General features: G+C 42.6%; 1 protein-coding gene across 6 annotated transcripts in view; it reads left to right on the top strand.

Annotated features, from left to right (window-relative positions):
• The window catches only part of ULK4 (unc-51 like kinase 4), a 246,624-nt gene extending 227,078 nt beyond the window's left edge, over positions 1 to 19,546 (top strand). For all 6 annotated transcript variants that reach the window (XM_063325376.1, XM_063325375.1, XM_063325378.1 and 3 more), the window contains 2 exons: positions 15,706 to 15,794; positions 19,099 to 19,546. In XM_063325376.1, the coding sequence (XP_063181446.1) occupies positions 15,706 to 15,794; positions 19,099 to 19,183 (174 nt within the window). In that variant the 3' untranslated portion in view covers positions 19,184 to 19,546. The remainder of the gene's footprint in view (positions 1 to 15,705; positions 15,795 to 19,098) is intronic.
• The last annotated feature ends 1,129 nt before the right edge of the window (positions 19,547 to 20,675 follow it).

Here is a 20,675-nt window from a genome sequence, read left to right as displayed (position 1 = left end):
AAGGAACCTGTCTTGCATTTAGTGGCATTGGCTAGCTGTGCATGCCTGCTGTAAGGGGGCACCTTAGAACCTACATGAAATTTTTGATGGTGCCATGGAAGGAGAGGAGACATCTGTGGATGGTCAACACCTTATATTATTTAAAGGGCCTATATTCCTTCTTCCTGGACCAAGGGGCAATCTCTGTGTATTCACCCTGGGACCTAGCACAGGAAGAAGGTGTTTTCCCTGGTAGAGCAATGAACTCAATAGACGGATCCTTTGAAAGTCACAACAAATAACTCCTCTAGCCTCCCCCATTCCATGCAGTGCCACCAGCACACGACTGAGTCTTGCTCTGGTAGCTCTGGTGGGTTCCCCTCCTGCGCATGGGTGGTAATTGCTATGGGATTGCAAGGGACCTTCCTCCAGGGAGAAGGGACTTGTGTTATTGGTGGAAGGAATACTTTTTGGGAGGAAGGAAAGAGGGAAGAAGGCTGAGTAAGGGAAACAGGCTCTGCTCCTGCTGTAGCAATTAGTGTGTGCCCAACCCACTGATTCATATGCAGATAAGGTCAGTCCATTTCCCTGTACTGGCTATGGGCTTGCTTTGAATGGTAGCCATTTGAGGTGGATAGTCATGTCATGTACCAAGAGCAAAGAGCTTTAGGCCTAGGAGATGGACTCTCGGTCTGACCTGATAGTCAGCAAAGAGAAACAGTAAAATGTCGTACAGTTGATCTGTTACAAATGCAATTAGTAAATCAAGAATCGCGGCAATAAGAGTTGCAAATAGTTCATAGACTAAAGTATGTTCAAACAAACAAAACATCTGTAGAACAGCTATGGCTTGTAAGTTAATCAAAATAGTACATTTACTGTAATTTATGAATCAAACTAGGGTCTAAATTCACTGAGTAAATAAATGATTGGAAATTATTAATTTGCTTTTATTAAATAAGAGGGAGGACTAGAGAGTGCTATGTTCTGAGCAACTGACATGTGATAATGACTGCTCCTGCAGAAAAGCATAATAGAAAGTTGTCTGAGTCACTCACACTGCCCTTTCTGTAAATTATAAATCATTAAAGCCTAATCTAGCTACTCTGGAACTTAAATAGTAATTTTTACCTTACTGAAGTGTTTCATTTTAATTTACTGTAGTAGTCTTAGAGGCTGAAACTCTTATCTTGAGCAAGTTGGGGAAAGTAAGTGTGATCTAAACCTGATCCAGAAAGCCAAAGCCTTGTTTTATATTACTGTATTGAGGGATAAAAGTTAATTTAAATTGTTTCATTATCAATTCATTCCTTGGTTTCACTGCAAAGAGGGCCAATTTTGCTGGCAGTTCAGTGCTCTTAAAACATGTATCTTCTAAGAATAGAATGAGAACATCACCTCATTTCTTACGGATCATCAGATGTCCACCAGTTGGGGGATCTTTGTCTTGGATTGAATTTAAATCAGCAGTTTAGATGTGAAAGACTCGATATCTCATTAGCAATCCCTTGATCCACCCAGTTCCCCTGGGTGCTGTTTTAGAATGATAATCCCAATCATTCTTCAAATCTTTATAAGCAATCAGTTTTAAGTGCAACTCTTAGAAGATAAGACTTTTCCTGCTAGTTAGTTCCAAAAAAGAAAAAAAAAAACAAAACAAAAAAAAACCCCAAACCCCCCCCAAAACCAAACAGCCAACACCCGTGAGCCAGAGGCTTTGATCAGACAGGTATTCTTTTTAAGTCAGATTTAGTCATTTCAGATTTTGTTTCTGCATGTCTGATACTATGCTAGAAAATAATACAAATACAATATTAAAAAAAGGGTGAAGAGCTTCAAAAAGAGCCTCCTAGCCAATTTAGATTGGGTTGAGTGCTTGAAACGGTGCAATAAATCTTTTGTTTAACGTGCAAAATTATTTTTAACCTGACATAAAGGTAACTTCCAGGTACCTCAACCTTACCAAAAAGGATCATAGATTTGGCTAAACTTCAAAACTCCTTTCAAATTCAAAAATCCTCTGACAAAGCACTGAGACTTTCTTTAAAACTCTCAGTATCGCTATCTTGCTTGCGTTAATAGTTTCCTTAATAGGGTGCCACTCATGTTACTTGTTCTCCCTGTTATGTGGTCAGGGCCTTTGTAGGTCTTTGCTGAAAGCTAGATTTGCTGGTGTAAATAGGAATTGAGTTGATTCCTTTTCCTGGAACAGTAATGAGATCATCGCATCAGCTTTGTGTTGTGTTGTGATTAAGTTTGCACTGTGACTCAGTTACCTTGTCCTGGAGGACACAGTTATGAGATTGACAGCCACAGTGGGTACAGGAGCAAAAGGTAGTATCTTGTGGCAGAAGTCCAGATGCTCATTCCGTGTCTGAAAACATTTAAGTCCCATGTTTTTAAAAGAATGCAGTGCAGGGGTATATAATGACATCTTTTTAAACAAGAATCTGACAGCGTTCATTTCCATAACTTTGTTAATATTTAAATTATTGACCTAATCAGGTTAAGTGTATGGGCTGCAACATCTAATTTTAAGGCACACCTTGTTCATGGTCATTGTGCAATAGCAAATGCAAAACAATGATGTAATTAGCTGCGCATCAGCAAAAATGTCTGAAGAGTTTTAACTTGAAACCTCTAAGAGAAAACAAACTGCTTTGTTAAATTAGCAATACTTTATTTGGGACCTGTGTGTATTTATTATTAATATTACCATGTGATAATAGTACTTTATAATTTTTTCCCCACAGTCAGAAAGAAAACGAGATGAAAAAAATATTCACTTGACATCCTGATGAGATCATAGCTGAAAGCTGGCATTTCGGTAGCCGCTTTGTACACGGTTTGATACGATTGCCTATTCAACTGACGCCAAGACTGCCGAAGTGGCGGTGCTGTAAGGCAGGTGTAAGGTTCACTGCCTGATCTGCGTGGGTGAAGTTTGTCAGAACCCTGGCGTTCATTAGGATTGGCTTCAGTCAGTGGTACCCATTCCTTGAACGCCGAATTCACCCGCGAGATAAAAGCAAAAAGCCGATGCGTATGTAACATAAGCAAAAGTTTGTTCTTCTGCTGATACTCAAATATAACGTATTTTGAGATAACAAAAACTACAAAGGATCTTTTTCTCCCTGAAAGACTTAATTGTATAATTCAAGATTGAAGTTTAACTTGTCTCAGCAAGCATTTCATGGCCAAATAAACACTGCATCACAAAGCTGGTTAACATTCAGCCACAGCAGCTGGACTCAAATTTATTAAAATTTTCCCTAGGACCTGCTCTGCACTTTTAGGGAGAAGTCACTTCCCTAATTTTTTCTCTGTAGACATTGACTTCTTGGCTGTTTGTTCAAGATAAGCATCGAAATGAGAATGCAAAGGTCAATCTCTGCTGTATTACGGTTAGAAAGAGAAGCAGTCAGCTTGTCTTCCAGTGAATATTCTCCTATCCAAATTAAACTGCTGAATTCCTATAGGAAAAAGCCTCTCCTCTTTGGGAATTCAGCAGATTTTGTGTTAATGGAAGGACAGACTCCGCTTTTGTTGTGGACCTACTTCTTCACTGAAAGTTTGATCTTTTCAGCTTTCTGCCTCCTTATGTCCACCTTTTAATGACAAAAGGCTGTGAGCTCACGGTAAAGGCTCTGAGATGCTGGCTGCAGTGGGCTCTGCTGCCCTGCCTGGTCCACTGCCACCTCCGCTTGGCTGTCCTGCCTCTCTGCTATCCCCACTCAACAGAACTGGAAACATGTCTCAGCCCGTTGTTAATGCAGGCCCACCTTCATCAGCTGTTTAAGCTAATAAGTGAACCAGAGCAAGTGAGATATAACCAGGGATCTTACTGTCCCCTTCATGCTTTGGGGAGAAGAACCCCGGGCCATGAAATGGAGCAAACAGTTGGGGCAATGAATTGTTTGTTTGTTTCTTTGTTTTTTTAAACCATGGCAACTAAACCCAACAAAACCCATTTGTCAAGGCTCTTGGACAACATAACTACTGGATGATGTAACTAATCTCAATTCAAATATGTTTTATAAAAATAAGGATGCATTAAAAATAATTGTGCTAGCATCTTTCCTCTGTTGCTAGCAATTTCTTGCTCAGAATTTTAAAATTAATTTTAAAATAAGGACATCCATCATGGTGCCATCAAGGCAAAGGAGTTAATGGAACTGTTGCCTGCTCAGTTGGAAATTAATACTACCTTGGCTGAGACAACACAGCTGACTGTATGGACACCCCAATCTTTTACCGCATGGAGTAAAATAGATTAATGTAAATCACCATCGGTGGTGGTTCAAGCCAGCTGCCTTAACTGGGTGCATATATACCTAAATTTCACATTCTAGCTAAGTGTTTGGTAATTTCTATAGCTGCTTTAACTCAAGTACTTGTGATTCTTTGACTCTTTACTTAATTGCATGATATTAATTTAGCTAAAATTTGTTTAACTACGCAATGGAGAAGATAAGCAGGAGTATCTGTGATAACTGTGCCAGACACAGCCTTCTACGTGGAGCGGATGAACAATTTAAGCAGATTATTTTCTAACTTCTACATTCATTTCTTGACACTGTGATATATTCCTCCTCGCCTTGTCTCTCCTTGGTGATCACAACTAGGCAGGTGTATTAGGACAAAATTGTCCTTCCCGTGCCCACCAGCTGCACAGACCTCTGGTCCTGTTGCCCTCACTCTGTCTGCCGTGAAGTATTACGCGGAGTTGTCATGCATTGCCCTTCTTTTTATACAGTCAGGGATGAGTTACCAGCTACTTGATAACTAAAATTAGCCTTGGTCTTCCCTGACTTCTTTTATTAACAGTAAAGGAATGCATCGCCACGCGTGTCACCCGTTAGTGACATCATGTTGGACTCACAGTCTTTGTATCTTTTTCTTTTATTGTTGATAGAAGACTGCCAGGGTGACGAGCTTGATCCTTTTTGCTCCCTAGCATAATAACAGCACTTCTTGCATGTGTTGGAAATGGCAGCTGATAAGAAAAGATGAAGACGGCTGCATGGCACTGTGTTGAGAGAAAAAGGTGATTTATCTTCTCTTTGCAAGTTTCCACTGTAAATCATTTAACCTTGTATTAGAGCCCTTTTGTTTTTGCAGTTGCAGTAAAGAAGCTCTACGGTGTTTATATTTGTCTGTATCTTGAAATATTACTATAAAGAACAGTGAGATGGCATTATACTGGGGACAGCTGCAAGGGTTTCTCTTATACACAGGCTGCCAGGAGCTGGAACTCAATGAATTGATAAAAGCATGGGAAAGATACTTAGGAATCTGTTCCTGCCAGTCACCGATTAAACTGTGATAGTCAGCCAAATGCAGGTATACGCAAGTTGAGGTAGGGAAAGGAAAATGGATATGAAATTGTCAAATCACTAGTTTCTCGATGTCAGTAAAACAGCAGGGCTCACAAAGGGTGAAGCATGTGGAGTCCAAACACAACTCGATGAAATGACAACTGTTGACAAAAACCAAAACATGAACATACTGACGGCTTGTGGGAGCTGCAGTGAGTGGCGATGACCTCTGAAGTAACTGTGAACACTTACATGCAACTTGGCCCATTGAACTGTTCATTCTACATTAAATCTTGTTATTTTTATTTGGAATAAGTACCGTAGGTCTGGAAGTATATGTATGTCTGCATTAAATGCAGATTTGGGCTGCCGTTGATGGTTGTTTTCACAACTGACATTAAAGTATTCAGTCAGTTTGTAATGGCTGCTCTTTAATGACACTGACGGAGGGGGCATCAAATATGGGATCTGCCCTTAATTTCAGAGAGCAGCAAGAATGAAAAGTCTTATTCCGGTGTCTGACATACTGCGGAGTCATGTTCCTGGGGGAAGTTTCTTACCCCCTTGTTTGGAACATGTTTGCTTTCCGAGACCACACACATCCCCCCCAACACTGTGCTGGTATTTGGGTACTGGGAGACCAGTATGATTATGTATAGATACAGAAACTGTCCGAAAAACAATACTGCCATGGCCAGTAATGAGAAATATGCTCTCCTTTCACATGGACAGATGTTTTGCTTTGGGTTGTACAGTGAAACCGGCAGTTCTGAAACCTGCAACCAGTTTGTTTGATTCATAATTCAAAGCCAGTGTAATTCTCAGTGACTATCGCTGTTGTTTTTGTTATGGAGTCCTAATTCGTTGTTTCTGTGGGCACAAAAGGATTGTCGGACTCATTTGGTGTTTCAGTGCACTGTAATTTTACATAGTGCAATACTGTTGAGATTGCCTAGCTGTGTCATCTGTTGGGCTCATCGCTATTACTTCCTTTTGACCTCCTCTCTGTAATTGCACATGGATGGCTTACTAGCTGCCGTAAAGATACTTAAATGCAACCAGGCTCATTAAAAAAAAAAAAGTGAATAGACCAAAATGATTCTCTCTGAGGTCAGCGAGGACCAACTAGGTAGCTGTTTGCTCTCTGCCAGGCAGTCAGAGCCATCTGTCACATGACGATAAGCAAGCATCGATTTCAGAAGTCCATTTGTTTTTATGACAGTTTTTACAATTTTATGGAAATTGAACCATTACATAAAGCATAATTTTCCTCAGAAATTGGTGTTTTATAGACTCATATCCCTGTTCAGTCATTCCTAGTTGCTTTTTACATAAAGCATAACTATAACGATGCTTTTCTCCCCTAATGAAAAAAAAATCATTGGACTTTTTTTGGTCTTTTTTCAGTATATGAAAGATTATCCATGTTTGTCACTTAAGGAAAACCTCGAGGGTTCTATGCCCAAGTTTTATGTATCCATAGAAACCAAGTCTATAGAGGCTGCAAAGGAACGAATATTTAATGTTTTAATATTTAGCTAAAAATCATAGTTCATAATGATTTCCTAACAAGATTTTGCTACTCTTCTTATTCTTTACGTATGTAATTTTCATAATCTGTGTTAGTTCTTAATTTAACTCATCATATTCCTGCATTCTTGGAATGGTAAATCTAAAACATTAAGTTAAATTGTACAGACTTTGTGTTGTTAGAGTCTTGTGTTCAGGTCCAGACTATAACCAATGTGAGGGTGAGCTTTCCAATTTTGTTTCATCCTCCGTGAAAGTTAATCAATGCCATATCAAGTTTCTACTCAGGGGAAGCCAGGGATTTTGCATCCTAGATCAGACTGGAATTGTACCAGTGGATCTGTATAAGGACAACTTTGACAGCATCTGTTCACATCACTCTGCCTTTGTCAAGGCATAGTGATCTTTTATCTTTATGAGGAGCATTTTAAAGCAGGACAAGAGACAACGTCAGGTTAGAGGTAGTATTTTTTTGGAGGCTGTATGCATTAAAACTCAAAATTCCTCAGTAAACTGCAACTGCTCGGCAGTTTCCAGGCGTTTGTCCAGTTCACCTGAGCATCACAGGCATGGCTGCTCAAGTGTTTGTGTCCTTAGATATAAAAGCATTTATGATATTAGTAACTGCTTGGTTCCTTGCATATTTCTCCTGTATGAGAATTGTCATTTAAAGGTCAGTACTTTCCAATATGTTCTGGGCGTCACTGGTTTTCCTAATAGTGAGAAGATGAGTTATCTGTAGTAATGATTCTTACCCTTACAAGTATATAAATATTTGAAATTATTTGAATTGTCATAGCACAAAATATAGCAGTGAAAGATCTAGGTTCAGCTGTACTAGGTGAATATGAAAAGAACATGTACGTGAAAAGAAAAGACGACCGTCCGTAATCCATGCAGGATATGACTGGTTATAAAGTTGGATATAACTCCAAAAAAACTTTGCGGTCAGACTATTTTGTGATTTTACAGGGAGATATACGGGATGACAGATGCTGGAATTCAGGGGTCTGATTCATGAGTTGAATTATTAGGCCATAAAAGACAGTGGCACCGGTAAAAGAGTTACAGGAATCAACATTTAAGAAGAATTTGGAGTTACTTGTCAGTAGCTATTTTAGAAGAAAAGCTGATGAAGGGAGACTATGAAGGACATTTGAATATGAGAGATCCAGGGAATTATGAACTTGAGGGGAAATCTAGACATGCAGAGAACCTCTTGCATTGTTTTACAGTGTGTGTTCTTGACGGCTTTTAGGTTTTTTTTGCTCTAAGACAACGAGGATCCTCTATAATAGCTCCTAAAGAAATATGAACGTAGGATCTGAGCCTAAATTGGACCTGCTGTGGTAATAAAAAAGTATTCCAGTGGATTTCCCCGTTCCTTTTTTAAGGAGGAAATCATACAAGACCATCAGGGTGAGGTGTACCTGCGAAGTGGTGGCCTCATCGAACCCAGCAAGGTGAGGACAGGCAGCTGTTTGGGAGCTGAGGAAAGAGGGATCTGAGGGGCTCGGGAGGTTTGTATAAGCTTGGTATGTGGCCCCATTTTGCTGAAGCTGATGCTTGAGGCAGCTGGGATCATTGTTTGGACAGAGTGAAACCAGTCTGAAGTGGTATCTCAGGGAGTTGTTGGCATGCAGATGACTTTGCAGATGAGATCACCAGCAACAGGGTGGCAAGCATTTATTTTTAATGTCATATTGATGTTGGGCTGGGTTGTGAGCATGCGTAACTTGTTAATACTGCACCACTATGTGGAAGTCTCCCATGGCACCTGAGACACCTTTTGCTAGGCAGGACTGCAGTTCACTTTTGCTAATGAAGTTGTTGTGGACAGCGGGTTCTGATGGATGGGAAGAGGTTGCCCTATCTAGTTCTGTTAAGTCAAATATTTTAAACTCACTAGTTACAGAGGATGGAAACTGTGATAATGGATATTTTCTGGGTTATAAAGACATCTTCTATTTCCTGAAAGCAAGCTGAGAACACTGCTAGTAATTAAAAGCAAATCAAAAAATCAAACAAGACAGAGAGCAGTCTTCTATTCAATAATTACCCCGTGGTTTTATGAATCTCCTCTTATGCTTAGATAATGCCCCTTAGAGTTGGTAATTTACAACTTTACAACCATCACGGAGCTGTGCGTTATGTATATGCTGAAGGGCAAAGAATAGCCTCAAAGTGGAAGGTGTCAAGAAACGTCCAAAATCAATTAACAATTATATAGCGTGTGGGAGACATTCCTTGTTCTCTCTTTGAATAGTCCTCGAGACAGTGTGGCTTTCAGACTGCCGGAAAACTGGTACGTTTCCAAGTTACCGGTGGAAATTGCTTTGAACTTAGAATAAACCTGCACACACATACAAATTAGAAGAAAACAAAACACGTCGAATGAAATCTTGGCCTTATCAAAGTCAAAAGGAGTTTGCTGCTGACTTCAGTGGAAGAAGAATTTTATCCATAAAGAGCAAAAAAAAAAAAAGATTTTTGAACTCTAAAATCAGAGCTAAGCTGTCTGATGTAGGGGGTTTTTTGTCACAGATACCTGCTTGTTTTCACATGTATTTGCAGGATCTGAAGGCCACAAAGTCTTTGTAATTGTGTGTCTGCAATCCCTGACTGCAATATGCTTGCCAAAGCACACCTGGAACGCTCGTGCTTTTGTAACTTTCATTTCTTGTTTTTATGGTCCCGCAACATTGCTCAGGCCTGTTCAAATGAGTTGGCAATTAGTAACATAAATATAACTTGTCCGACTTGATTTGTTCTTCCCACACACACGTTCTGTGTCTGTCTCTCTTCGGCTGAACCATGTGCAGAGAGAAGAGTACCAAGGAAGTACGCTGTGATGGGGGGAACGCCAGGCAGGTTTCTATGCTTTTAGAATGAGCTTTTGTACATCATGGAGAGCAAAAATAACTTGTGGCCATCCTAGCGAGCATGCAGTGTCTTTGTGAGCACACCGTCCTCAGGTGTTCCTCTGCTATGCTTGCATAGCCTGGCAAGAGTTATCGTTAGTTTTCATTAAATAACCTGTAAATTGGTTGAACCTAAGTGCTTTGAAGGGTCCAGTCCCATGTGCCCGCCTAGAGCACATCCAGCAAATGCCAGGTTAGACAACTCGCAAAAGAGCTGGGATTTTTTTATTGCTGTTTTAAGTTGTTTTGGTTTATTTTTTAAAAAAAATTGCTGCCACAAATATAAAATTGGCCTGATAGCTAGAGCACTTCCCTGGCAAATGGCAGCTCGTGCTTAACTTCTCTGACCTGGAGAGCTGTGCTGCCTCTTGCCTCCCTGCTGACTCCCCATGCCATGGTGTTATTCACTCACTGTGTGGGAACCATCCAGACCTCCCTGCCTCTTCCCAGCCAGTGGAAACAGTGCCACAGCAACAAAAAATGTGACCTTCACTTGCCTATGTAAAGGCAAAAAAAAAAAAAGTACTTAAGGAGGGGCTTATAAGAAAGATGGGGACAAACTTTTAGCAGAGCCTGTTGCTATAGGACAAGGGCAAATGGTTTTAAACTAAAAGGTGGTAGATTTAGACTAGGTACAAGGAAGAAATTTTTGCAATGAGGCCGGTGAAACACTGGCACAGGTTGCCCAGAGAGGTGGTAGATGCGCCGTCCCTGGAAACATTCAAGGTCAGGTTGGACAGGGCTTTGAGGAACCTGATCTAGTCAAGGATGTCCCTGCTTACTGCAGGGGGGGTTGGACCAGGTGACCTTTAAAAGGTCCCTTCCAACCCAAACTATTCTATGATTGGTTACGCAAAGGTAGGGCTACGTTACTTTGTAAGAGTAAGTAAGTGTACAGGCCTACAGAAGTGATGAATGCATTTGATATACCTCCTCTGGGCACGGCCAGCTTAATGTGTATGCTTGGAGAAGGATTTATAATGAAAGAAATACTTATATTTAGTAAGTCTGAACACGATCAATGGATCTGTTAGTTTTATTTCACATAGATGCTCACCTGAACGAGTCCTTGTTTGCAGTCTATTCTTGTTATCGTGCTTCTCCATTAAGAAGGAACGGCTGCATATTTCTGGCCATGTCATCGTGGGTTGTGAATGACAAACCAAGTGACATGTTTTATTTGATTACTGCAGTGCTTGTGAATAGCTCAGCGCTGACAGCCTGGGAGGAAAAGTACCATTAAATGCCCTGGGATAGGCATAAGATGGGCCACGACACTGGAAGGTTTTCTCCTCCAGCCCAGGCATTGTGCCTCATTTCTGAAGTTACCATCCCATTGACTTATTTGCTGGGCTGTCACATCAGCTATAGCGACGTTTTTGACACCACTATATTTTGTGACATTTGTTCCTTAAAAAATGGGAATAAGGTCACACTAAGCAGCTGTGAATAGCCGTCAACTTTCAATCACCACCAACCCAGACAGCATTTGAAACAGCGGCTTTGGGTGGCGATGAAAGGCGCTGTATCCTACTGACAGTGCCTTCGACCAGTCAAGAGTGGAAGCAGGAGTCCGAGACGCACATTTTAAATTGCGGGAACAGTACTTACTATGAAGACATTATTTGAAATAGTGTCTAGAAGGCAATAAGAGTGTGCTTAATTCTTTAATTTTTTTATTCAGAAAAATTTTTTAAAGTATGTTTCATGTCCTACATCGGGTCCTAGGTAGTGCACAGAAGAAAAATACACTGGTGATTGGTTTTACTGCAGTTTTAGCTGAAGATACAATTCCCATTCACAGGAAAGCCTCCAACTGGGGATAAGTGGTACTTTATTCCCAGCATGTGTCGATATTCAAGTGCTGTTAACATTGGACCTACAAGTATCTGGTGGTTCTGATAAACCGGTCTGCGGCAGCTCCTGTGTTACCTGTGTGGCTGCTCTCAGCCAATGAGCAAGAACTTGAGCGAACCAATCCCGCAGAGGTAATTAGCTTAATTGTATTAAATTTTGAGGAGAAAGTAAGGAAGCATCACTTTACAAGGTTAAAATGTTAAACGTGTTTGGGAAAGAGAAAAAGCCAGTCTGTGAGAAAGAGCATTTATGAAATGCCGTACTTGCATCTGTGTATTCAGGCATGGTGATGGCTTGTAGAAAAGCATCTGCTGAGTGTGGAAATGGTAAACATCTCCAGCAGTTGTTTATTTGAGAAGATACACTTGAAGCGCAGCTAAATATGCTCCAGAGGCCTTTCTTCAATCAAAAAAAGTTTCAAATAAAAAGCTCCTTATTTTTACCCAATCAATATTTTACATTATTTCCCAGTTTATGTTACAGACATCAGGCTTATGGTTTGCCTGAAACCTCACCAAAGCAGGAGAGTTTCTTTCTCTTCAAAATGATGAGAGAGTAGTTTACTGCTTAGGTCATTTAACTCAGTTATAAATTACAAAATACGAGTTATGACTAATCAGAGAAAGCAGTTCAGTATTATGAAACCAGCCTGAAGAAAAGTAATTGTCCCTTAGGTTTCCGTGCTTTCTTGCAACTTGAATTGCAAAAATCACTTCCTACTTAGACCAAGAACCCAAGACTCCTCAATTTATTAGCAAAGATGATTATCCAGTAAATGTTTCATATTGTGTCTTTTCCCGCGCTCACCTTCAGCAGCACTATGATACCTGAACAGCTACCCTAAATTTTAGGAAATACTGATCTTTACTTATCAATTATGGTATTCCTTATGGCTCATCCTTGTAAAAAAGGAAAGCTGCCGAATGGCTATTAGCTTAATAAAAGAAAAGCCATTTTGAAATTCTTGTTAAATTGCAATGAGTGTACAACTAAACTGAGATTTAATTACATTTTTAATTAAAGGAATAGCTATTGATTATGTCATTGAATATGTGTGGTAGCCAGCCCTAACAAATAGCAATATTACAAGAGATCATTAAACTAGTTGTTAAAATTCCAAGTGAATGAGAACTAGAAGTGGTGTGGATGAAAGATACAGCAATTCTGGGTAGAAAAAAAGATAATTAACTGAGTGAAAAATACGTTCATTTCTACAAGTTTGGTTACTGATGATTTTATGTGCTGTCATAATTTATTTTTGCCTGTGGAACAAAATGAACACAAAATTGGAACCATTTTTTAGATAAAAAACACGGGTAAAGTTTTGTCTTGGGCCTTGAAAGTGAACAGTGATTCAGACAACATTTCTCATGAGCTTTACGTGAAGCCGAATCTAATCTGTCATATGCGAGAGACCTTCTGATGGCTCAGGGAGCAATCTGATCTACTACACAGGCTGATATAAAAGGGGCAAAAAAGAAGGTGCTGTGTCAGGCATGGGAGTACTGACAAAAAGCCGTAGGCAGCTGAGGTCCAGCTGGCTGCAGGGCACTGGCAGTTCAACCGGCAGCGTTCCTACTACTGCAGTGGTGGTCCTCCCCTAGGCCGGTGCTGTGGATGCCTGGTGGTAGAGAGAAAGCAGTTTTTTGGACACGGGTGATCGAGAGTGGGTGTGGAAATCCCAGCTGCCCACATAAATCCATGCAGCCGCGTTTTGTCTGTGTGGGTTCCCCATTTGTGCGTGCAGGTGGCACTGCCGGCTGGACGGGTCGGTTCTTCACCAGCACACCTGGGCTTGGGTGAAGTTGTTAGTTGACGCTCTCGAGAAAATGTGTCCTAAATTTGTTTTAGACTTAATTTGAAAGGTCTGTAGGCAGATCGTGCTGTTAAACGCTTGGTTCTTTCTCTCCTTGTGGTTCCAGCTTTTCTGCTGGAAGCATCTTACTGAAGCATTTTATTTAGAGAGGGGAGCGGCCCCTCTGGATGGGTATCGCAGCAGCCCATTGCTTGTGGCTGCAAGCTGCTCTGAACAGTGAAGTGTAATAGGGGGATGGGGCAGATGATCTCATGGGTCTTTCTGTTCTGTCCATTTCTGTGCATATAAAGCCGTTTTAATCCTTTCCATTCAAATGCATTGTATCCACAGCAAGGTATTATTAATAATGACACAAGGCATGCTGCAACATGGGCAAGCTTAGAGTCAGAGCCTATGACTCAGTAGGACTAAGTTATTGCTTGAAACACAGCATTTTAGAGTTAAAACTCTTTTTTGGTACCAGATTTTATAGTTGAACATATTCTGAATGTTCTGTCTCCATATAATGCACAAAGACTGCGAGGATTGTACAGACACCAGCACCCAAGAGTTAGGGTGGATTAGAATTAGAGGTATCTGTCACCTTTATTTGACCTCATAGTTTTATGGAGCAGGATCCAGCCTTCAGGGACCTTCCTCCCCCTCCGTGACCTCTTCCTCCTTCAAGTGTGCAGGATAAATGAGGGCTACGAATGTGGCAAGTGCAAAGAACGTGGCAGCGGCTGATGAGCTGCAGAAGTTAGGGGAAGCGTTTGGCAGAGGCGCAAGCTCTCTTTAGGAATGAAAAGCAATGCCTTGTGGCGAAAGCGCTCTTCTCCTCGTGTTGCAGCTGTATTGCAACTATTATGTGTCTGTTCTCACATTCAGAACCCAGATTACAAAATATCTTCTGTGTCTAACGGGTGACAAGTAAAGAAGAAGGGATTACTGAAATATAAATTGAAGAGGTCAGATATAAACCTCAAGACAGTAAAAAGGTTTAATGACCTGTAATCAGGATTTACCAATGATTTGTACTTAGGTAACAGCATCACTGTTTTTTTTCCAGCACACAGGATACATTTCAGTTTACTTCAGATGCGTCCCTGTTCCCTCTTACTGCTTACCTACAGGATGTTATGATTATAGATGTAGTGACACCGTTGTTGCAGAATCGCTGCTGATAAATTACGGTGGGATGGCAGCCGCAAATACACCTTCTCTTGTGATTTAAGAGGGAGATGGGAAGGCGTATCACTCAGATGCTTGATCAATGGTAAATAGGGCCAGCCGCGGCATGCTAAACCTTAAAAGTCCTTGCCAGATTTTGGGATTAGAAGTCGTCATTTCAAGCTTTAACTCCTCCACTATTGAAATAATCAGTTGCTCTGTTCCTCCTCTTTTCCTTTCTCTTCGGCCAAGATTTATTTACCTTTGCAAGCAGGATTTGATGTGCAAACCTTTCTTTTTTCAGTAATTTTTTGAGATACGAGAGTTTTTTCAGCCAGCTGCCAAATATTCAATGTCTGTCTGTGCCACGGTGCCGTGAGACTGCATGTCAAGTCCCCTGTGACCTTCCCATCACCCGCTTAACTGGTCAGGAAATGTGCGGCCACTTGGAGCTGTGTACTTGTGCTGCTGAAGGCTGGAGAAACAATAAAACAGTCATTACAAATTAGCGTGATAACAGACACCAGCAGCAAAATCAACTATAATCAGGACTCACTCGACACAAAAGGGCATATAGCTTTGGTCACTCAGTCCCCTGCTCTGTAGGTGACAGTCCTGTGCAGGTGATGTTCCTAATGACTGATGAGCGGCAAGAAAAATTTCAACACGCGACTGCTAACGTTGCAGTGATTTTAACCTGGCTCCTCTCTGAGAAACCCCTCGCGTCCTGATCTGAAGGCTGATACAAACTTGGTTATTTTTTCCCTGAAGTGAGAAACGAAAGCGGCTGCCTTCCGAGATCTCCCTGGAATTCAGGCTAAATGGGGCTTGTATTCGCATTGGTACTAAGGACGAAATCAGGATTGGCAGACTGTGATGTGTGAATTTGCACACATACAGAGACTCAGAACAAGAGTGAATCTTGTTAATTAAGCCAAGACATTTTAGATGGTCTGTGCCTAAAATTCAATCCTGTTCAGTAAAAGGGACTTTCTCTTGGGTCTCTTTAATGTCACATTCCATTTACAATTATAATAAATGCTACAACTTGTTTCCCTCTCCCCTATCCCACAAAAAATGACAGAGAGGAATTTCTTACTAAGCCTTTGATAACGGTTCTTTCTTTTTGTTCCAGATAACTTCAAACGAGAAGTGCTCAGAGAGCCTGAAGAATGATGGCGATGCTCTTATCCAGACTCTAGAGAGCCTGGCCCAAACTGCCAGGTGAGTTCCCTCAGGCTTCCAGGAATTTCCAGGGCTGAAAGCGCTCGCCTTCTCTTTTGTCTATGATGGTCTTTGCCTGTAATCGTCTCCTGTGCAGTACAACCTTCTCAGGTTTCTGTCCCTGGCCCCCCTCCCTACATCGCTCTCCTCCAAACTCCTTTCATTCAGAGCTTGCTGGTGTTTCTGCCGCTGCGGCGGCGTGCTTTGATCCCCAGCTGCGGCGAGCCGCAGTGTGCTGCACAGCCCAGCTCAGTGTGTGCGCACATCTGTCGATTTTTTATTATTATTTTTTTTAATATATGATTTTATTCCGAACACTTGGCCTCTATAACCGGATACCAGTCAGGGGTTCTTGGCGGCGTGGGCTAGATGCACAATGCGATGTCTGTGCCCTGTTTGAAAGTAATTGTGTTTGGTGCACTTGCAAGCTGATTACTTTCAAACGAGCAGCGGAAGAACAGAACTGCTTTTGTTTAAGAATACCCGTGGCTTCTCCGAGAAGGCACGAGACTAGACTTTGGGGAGTGCCGTGGCTTCCTCTGTGAGAGCAGAGGTGCGAGTCCCAACAAGTTGGCCAAACCTCAGCTCATCTCCCAGAGACTTTCCCTCATCTAATCCCCCTTGGACATATGAATGAATGAATTACTGTTCTCTGCCTCTCAAAACAGATTTTACACTCCTGCCGTGGGCTGTTAGGCTGCATTTCACTCCTGGTTGAACTAAAATTGATAGAGAAACTGTAGTTTATAGATCAGTTTTCGAAACGCTAAGATAATCTTTTCAGTGCTCTTTGTGCTCCCAAATGCAGGCTTTATATGGGTCAGTTGTTTGGGAAAATTGGCTCCTTGATATTATGGCAGGGAGTACGCTGGGTTGGAAGGAAAGGGGGGATGTGGGCAGATGTGGAGAGGGAATGTGGGACGTGGCGAGTGTAAGGAGATGCACACCGAGGACTAACCAAACCTGTCGAGAGCAGTCTGCATCCCTCTCGCGTACTCAGCTGCTGACTCATGGGGTTTTGTATGACACATTAAATTATCTAACTAAAATAAAATGTCAGCTCTCCCCAAGGGAGACACTTGCACCACCCCTGAAGATGACAGTGGAAAAACATGGGGTTTTCTTCCTTTAGAACTACTTTTCACTCTGTTTTGTAGCATTTCAGCATTAGATGCACTAGACAGACTGGTCGCTGTCTTTGAGTCTGCTTTTCTGACTTCCTCTAATTGTCTGTTACCTATACGTTTCTGTACTCAGAAAACCACATACTACAGAGCCCAGAATAAGAAGCGCTCTCTCTTATTTGACACAAGATGCTCAGTAGACCAAATTCTAGCTGATGCCAGTGACACGTGTGTTGATATGTTAGGGTAAGCCAAGTTCCTTCGCCATGCCAAGCTCCCACACTGCAGCAGCAACAGGGGAGCCCCCGAGAGCTCACGGATTTCGCTTCCCCTCCTCCCCTTCTTTGGGGAACATATGTCCCAATCCATTTGCCTCCAGAGGAAGCTGGGAGCGATTCAGTCTGGATCTTGGGGCTGTAATGGACTCAGACATGGATAAATTGGCAGTGGGCAGGCAGGCAGAAGCCTGGGGTTAGCAAGCTTAACCAGCTTTAGCTGAATGGCCATCTCGGTTATGGAGGTTATGGATGTTCTGCCATCTCTCCACATTCCCTTATGTGGCATCTTTCCCAGAATATTTTTTGTGACCTAATAAACTTGGTCTCCTCACCTATACTTTGAATCCTGGTAAGAAGCCTCTCTGTATCTCATGCAGAGCTGGAAACGTTTTAGAGAAGGCTACAACCGAGATCCTGGATCTGAGCCATCGTCTGAGCAGTCTAAACTCCCAGGCCCTTCCACCCACATACCAGCACTGGGTTGCGGTGATTGAGGAGTGTTTTTTGCTTTGCTCATTTTTTTGCAGACAGGTTTCTAATCTTCCGCACTGTGCCTGTGCGGCGGGAGGAGGACACCAGCCAAGCAGCCACGTGCTGAGAGAAGGGGCACTGCTTGGATGGCAAGCTGCTTTCGGGGCACTCCTGTTGCTGCGTCGCAGCCGTGGATTGCCAAACTCCTCCTTAGCCATCCATCCTCAGCTAGTCAGAACAGGCAGTGACACAGAGAGTGACACATAACCAACCCCTTCTGCTTTAGTAGCTACATGGAATCAAATCTACGCTTCAAAACATGGGATCGTAGCCATTTATTTCTCAGTGCTGACAGTTGCCAAGATGAATTCATTTCAGATAACTAAATTTTCTGGTATAAACTGCTGCTCATTAAGGCACTGGCTTATGTAGTGAGGACTGATCATTTGGATTCCCTGGCTAGCTCTGCATTCCCCGAAACATGGAGTGACGGTAGGTTTTTGTCATTAGCAGCAACCAAGGAAGTTGCAGATTGGTCTAGTAGTGTCCTTTCTAAGTTAAAGATGAGGGATGGTAGTCTATAAAAAAAAAAACAACCTGTCTTGTTTCTGTGGACTAGCAGTAGTGCGTTAGAGCCTCTGTTCTAGAAAAAACATGTGTTTCCAGAAGGAAAAAATTAGGCAAAATACATATAATAAAAATGCAGGTGAGGAAGCAAACCGGGAAGATAGAATCATGGAATGGTTTGGGTTGGAAGGGACCTTAAAGATCTCGTTCCAACCCCCCTGCCCTGGGCAGGGACACCTCCCACTAGACCAGGCTGCTCAAAGCCCCATCCAGCCTGGCCTTGAACACCTCCAGGGATGGGGCATCCACAACTTCCCCGGGCAACCTGTTCCAGTGCCTCACCACCCTCACAGGAAAGACTTTCTTCCTGATACCTAACCTAAATCTCCCCTCTTTCAGTTTAAAACCATTACCCCTTGATCCTACTATTCAATCTCAAACCTGTGGAGCTGTGTGTGGTGGGGCAGTCGGTCCTCCTTGCCAGGGGGCGGGCAACACCTTGGGTGGAACAGCCTCCCTGCATGGAGCAGCATGGCGTTAAGAGGGCTGTATGTGTGAAAACACGTTTTTCTGTCAAGGTGAGAGCGTGCCTGTGTGTAGAGTCATGGGGGAGCACGGTATTCTTGTAGCAGAGGAGGTGGAGGTAGCAGTTACTGTGAATTGGAGCTAAAATTCATTTTTACACAAGGTTTGCTACAGGGCTGCATTGCTAGTTGCGTGTTGCTGCTTAACAGAAAAGCAGGGTATGCGGTGCACTTAATGGCTATTAAGAATTTTCCAGCATCGATAAAGGCAAATGTGGGATCTGAATGAAAAGTTTTCCCCTGAGAATGTCTAATGGGCATTACTGTTTCTAATTCCTAGCTCTCACGCTGATGTTGCTGTTGCTTCCTTGGCATTTGAAATTCTGAGGAGGGTGGGACGTGGAAATATCAAGAGTACCAAGTGAAACAGTTTTGACCGGCCTACCCGAACGGAAACCTTGTGGATGCTGCTCAGCACCTCAGTCCCGCAGGAACGGACATCTTCAAACGAGCAGAGCAGACATAATTAATTTAGCAAGCCGAGTCGCCGCTGCGTATGGGCACGTGTGTGACTTTGGGAAGGGAGGGAAACTGGTTTTGGGGGGGTGGTTTGTTTGTTTTTTAAACCATTGTAAGGATGAAGTCTTGGTTACTACTTTACCTTGCTGGCATTATGTGATGTAGGTTAAGTATTTGGCAGCTGGAGTTTGAAAACTGTAAATTAAATAGTGTAGTTATTTCACAGTATAGACATAAAGTGTTTCACTATTTTAAACTGCGGTTAGAAATTTTCATTTATCTGTTTGACCAGGTGAATGCTTTGGCTGTTCATCTTAAGGGGTCACCTCGTGCCTACGACAGACACTAGAAAATATTTTTTTTTTAATCAAGAAAAACATATTCTTCATCTCACATGACCAAAACAAACCCCTGCGATCATGTTAGCGGCTGTGTGCGTAGATGGCATGGATGCGCGATAGATTTTATCAGGTTTTTTTACCCAGGAGAATGGGCTTTTTACGTGAGACACCGTGTCCCTCTGTTGCCCAGCACTGCACAGCCTCAGCCGCATCGGTGGAGTGTCGTTCCCAGCTGCCAACACTCCCGGCTGGAGCTCCTCGTTAAAAATAGGTGAGACCATGAGCCTGGCAGTTTGTCATTTATCCCCAGTAAAAACTGGTAAGCATCCTCTTGAGCCAGCAGATGCTAGTGTGTAAAGAACTAAATTATTCTTCTCCCCATGTGCCCTCAGCGAGCACAGCGTGGCTAAGTCTGGTACTACGACCGCTTCTTCTTAATGTTCATCTTTCACAGCGGCACCAGCATGGTGCTCCCACCCCTGGCAAAGGCCGGGCCCTTACTGAGAATTGCTGCTACAAGCCAGCTCTTGGACAGCCCAGTTCTCCAGAGTATGTGGAGGCAAGACAACACCCCTCGGTAAACTCTTACGTTTTGCAGGAATTGTTTTCTTACATTACTATAAACATCACTTTCTCTTTTTCATAGCTTAACAGCTGGAATTGGAGCTGGAGTTACAGAAATGGGAAAAAGCTAGCTGGTGGCTATTACTTGGTAAAGTGTTTTATAGGAATTGTCTTCTAGTGAAGCGTGGCTGAGAGGAACAAAGCTGAATCACTGGGCGAGACGTGCCCCTCTGCGGTCGCAGTGCCTTCGCTCTGCAAGTGAAGGCGGGGGGGCACAGTCTGTTTTGTAGTTTCGTTCAGCTCTCATCACCTTGGGATCCCAACTTGAGCCAGGATCCTTTGCAGCCAAGACCCTCTCTGATCTTCTGCCGGCGAACCACCACACTGAAGTAGAACTGCTGGGGAGCGTGTGCTCTGGGCCGAGGCTGGTGGCAGCTGCACTGTGCAGATGTGCAGTCTGGGAATGAGCCAGCAGTTTAAGAGCTGCTCTCTC

Source organism: Chroicocephalus ridibundus, chromosome 2 (genome assembly GCF_963924245.1).
Source record: "Chroicocephalus ridibundus chromosome 2, bChrRid1.1, whole genome shotgun sequence".
NCBI lineage: Eukaryota > Metazoa > Chordata > Aves > Charadriiformes > Laridae > Chroicocephalus > Chroicocephalus ridibundus.
The sequence above is the reverse complement of the archived record's forward strand: the minus strand, read 5'-3'. Positions and strand labels throughout refer to the sequence as shown.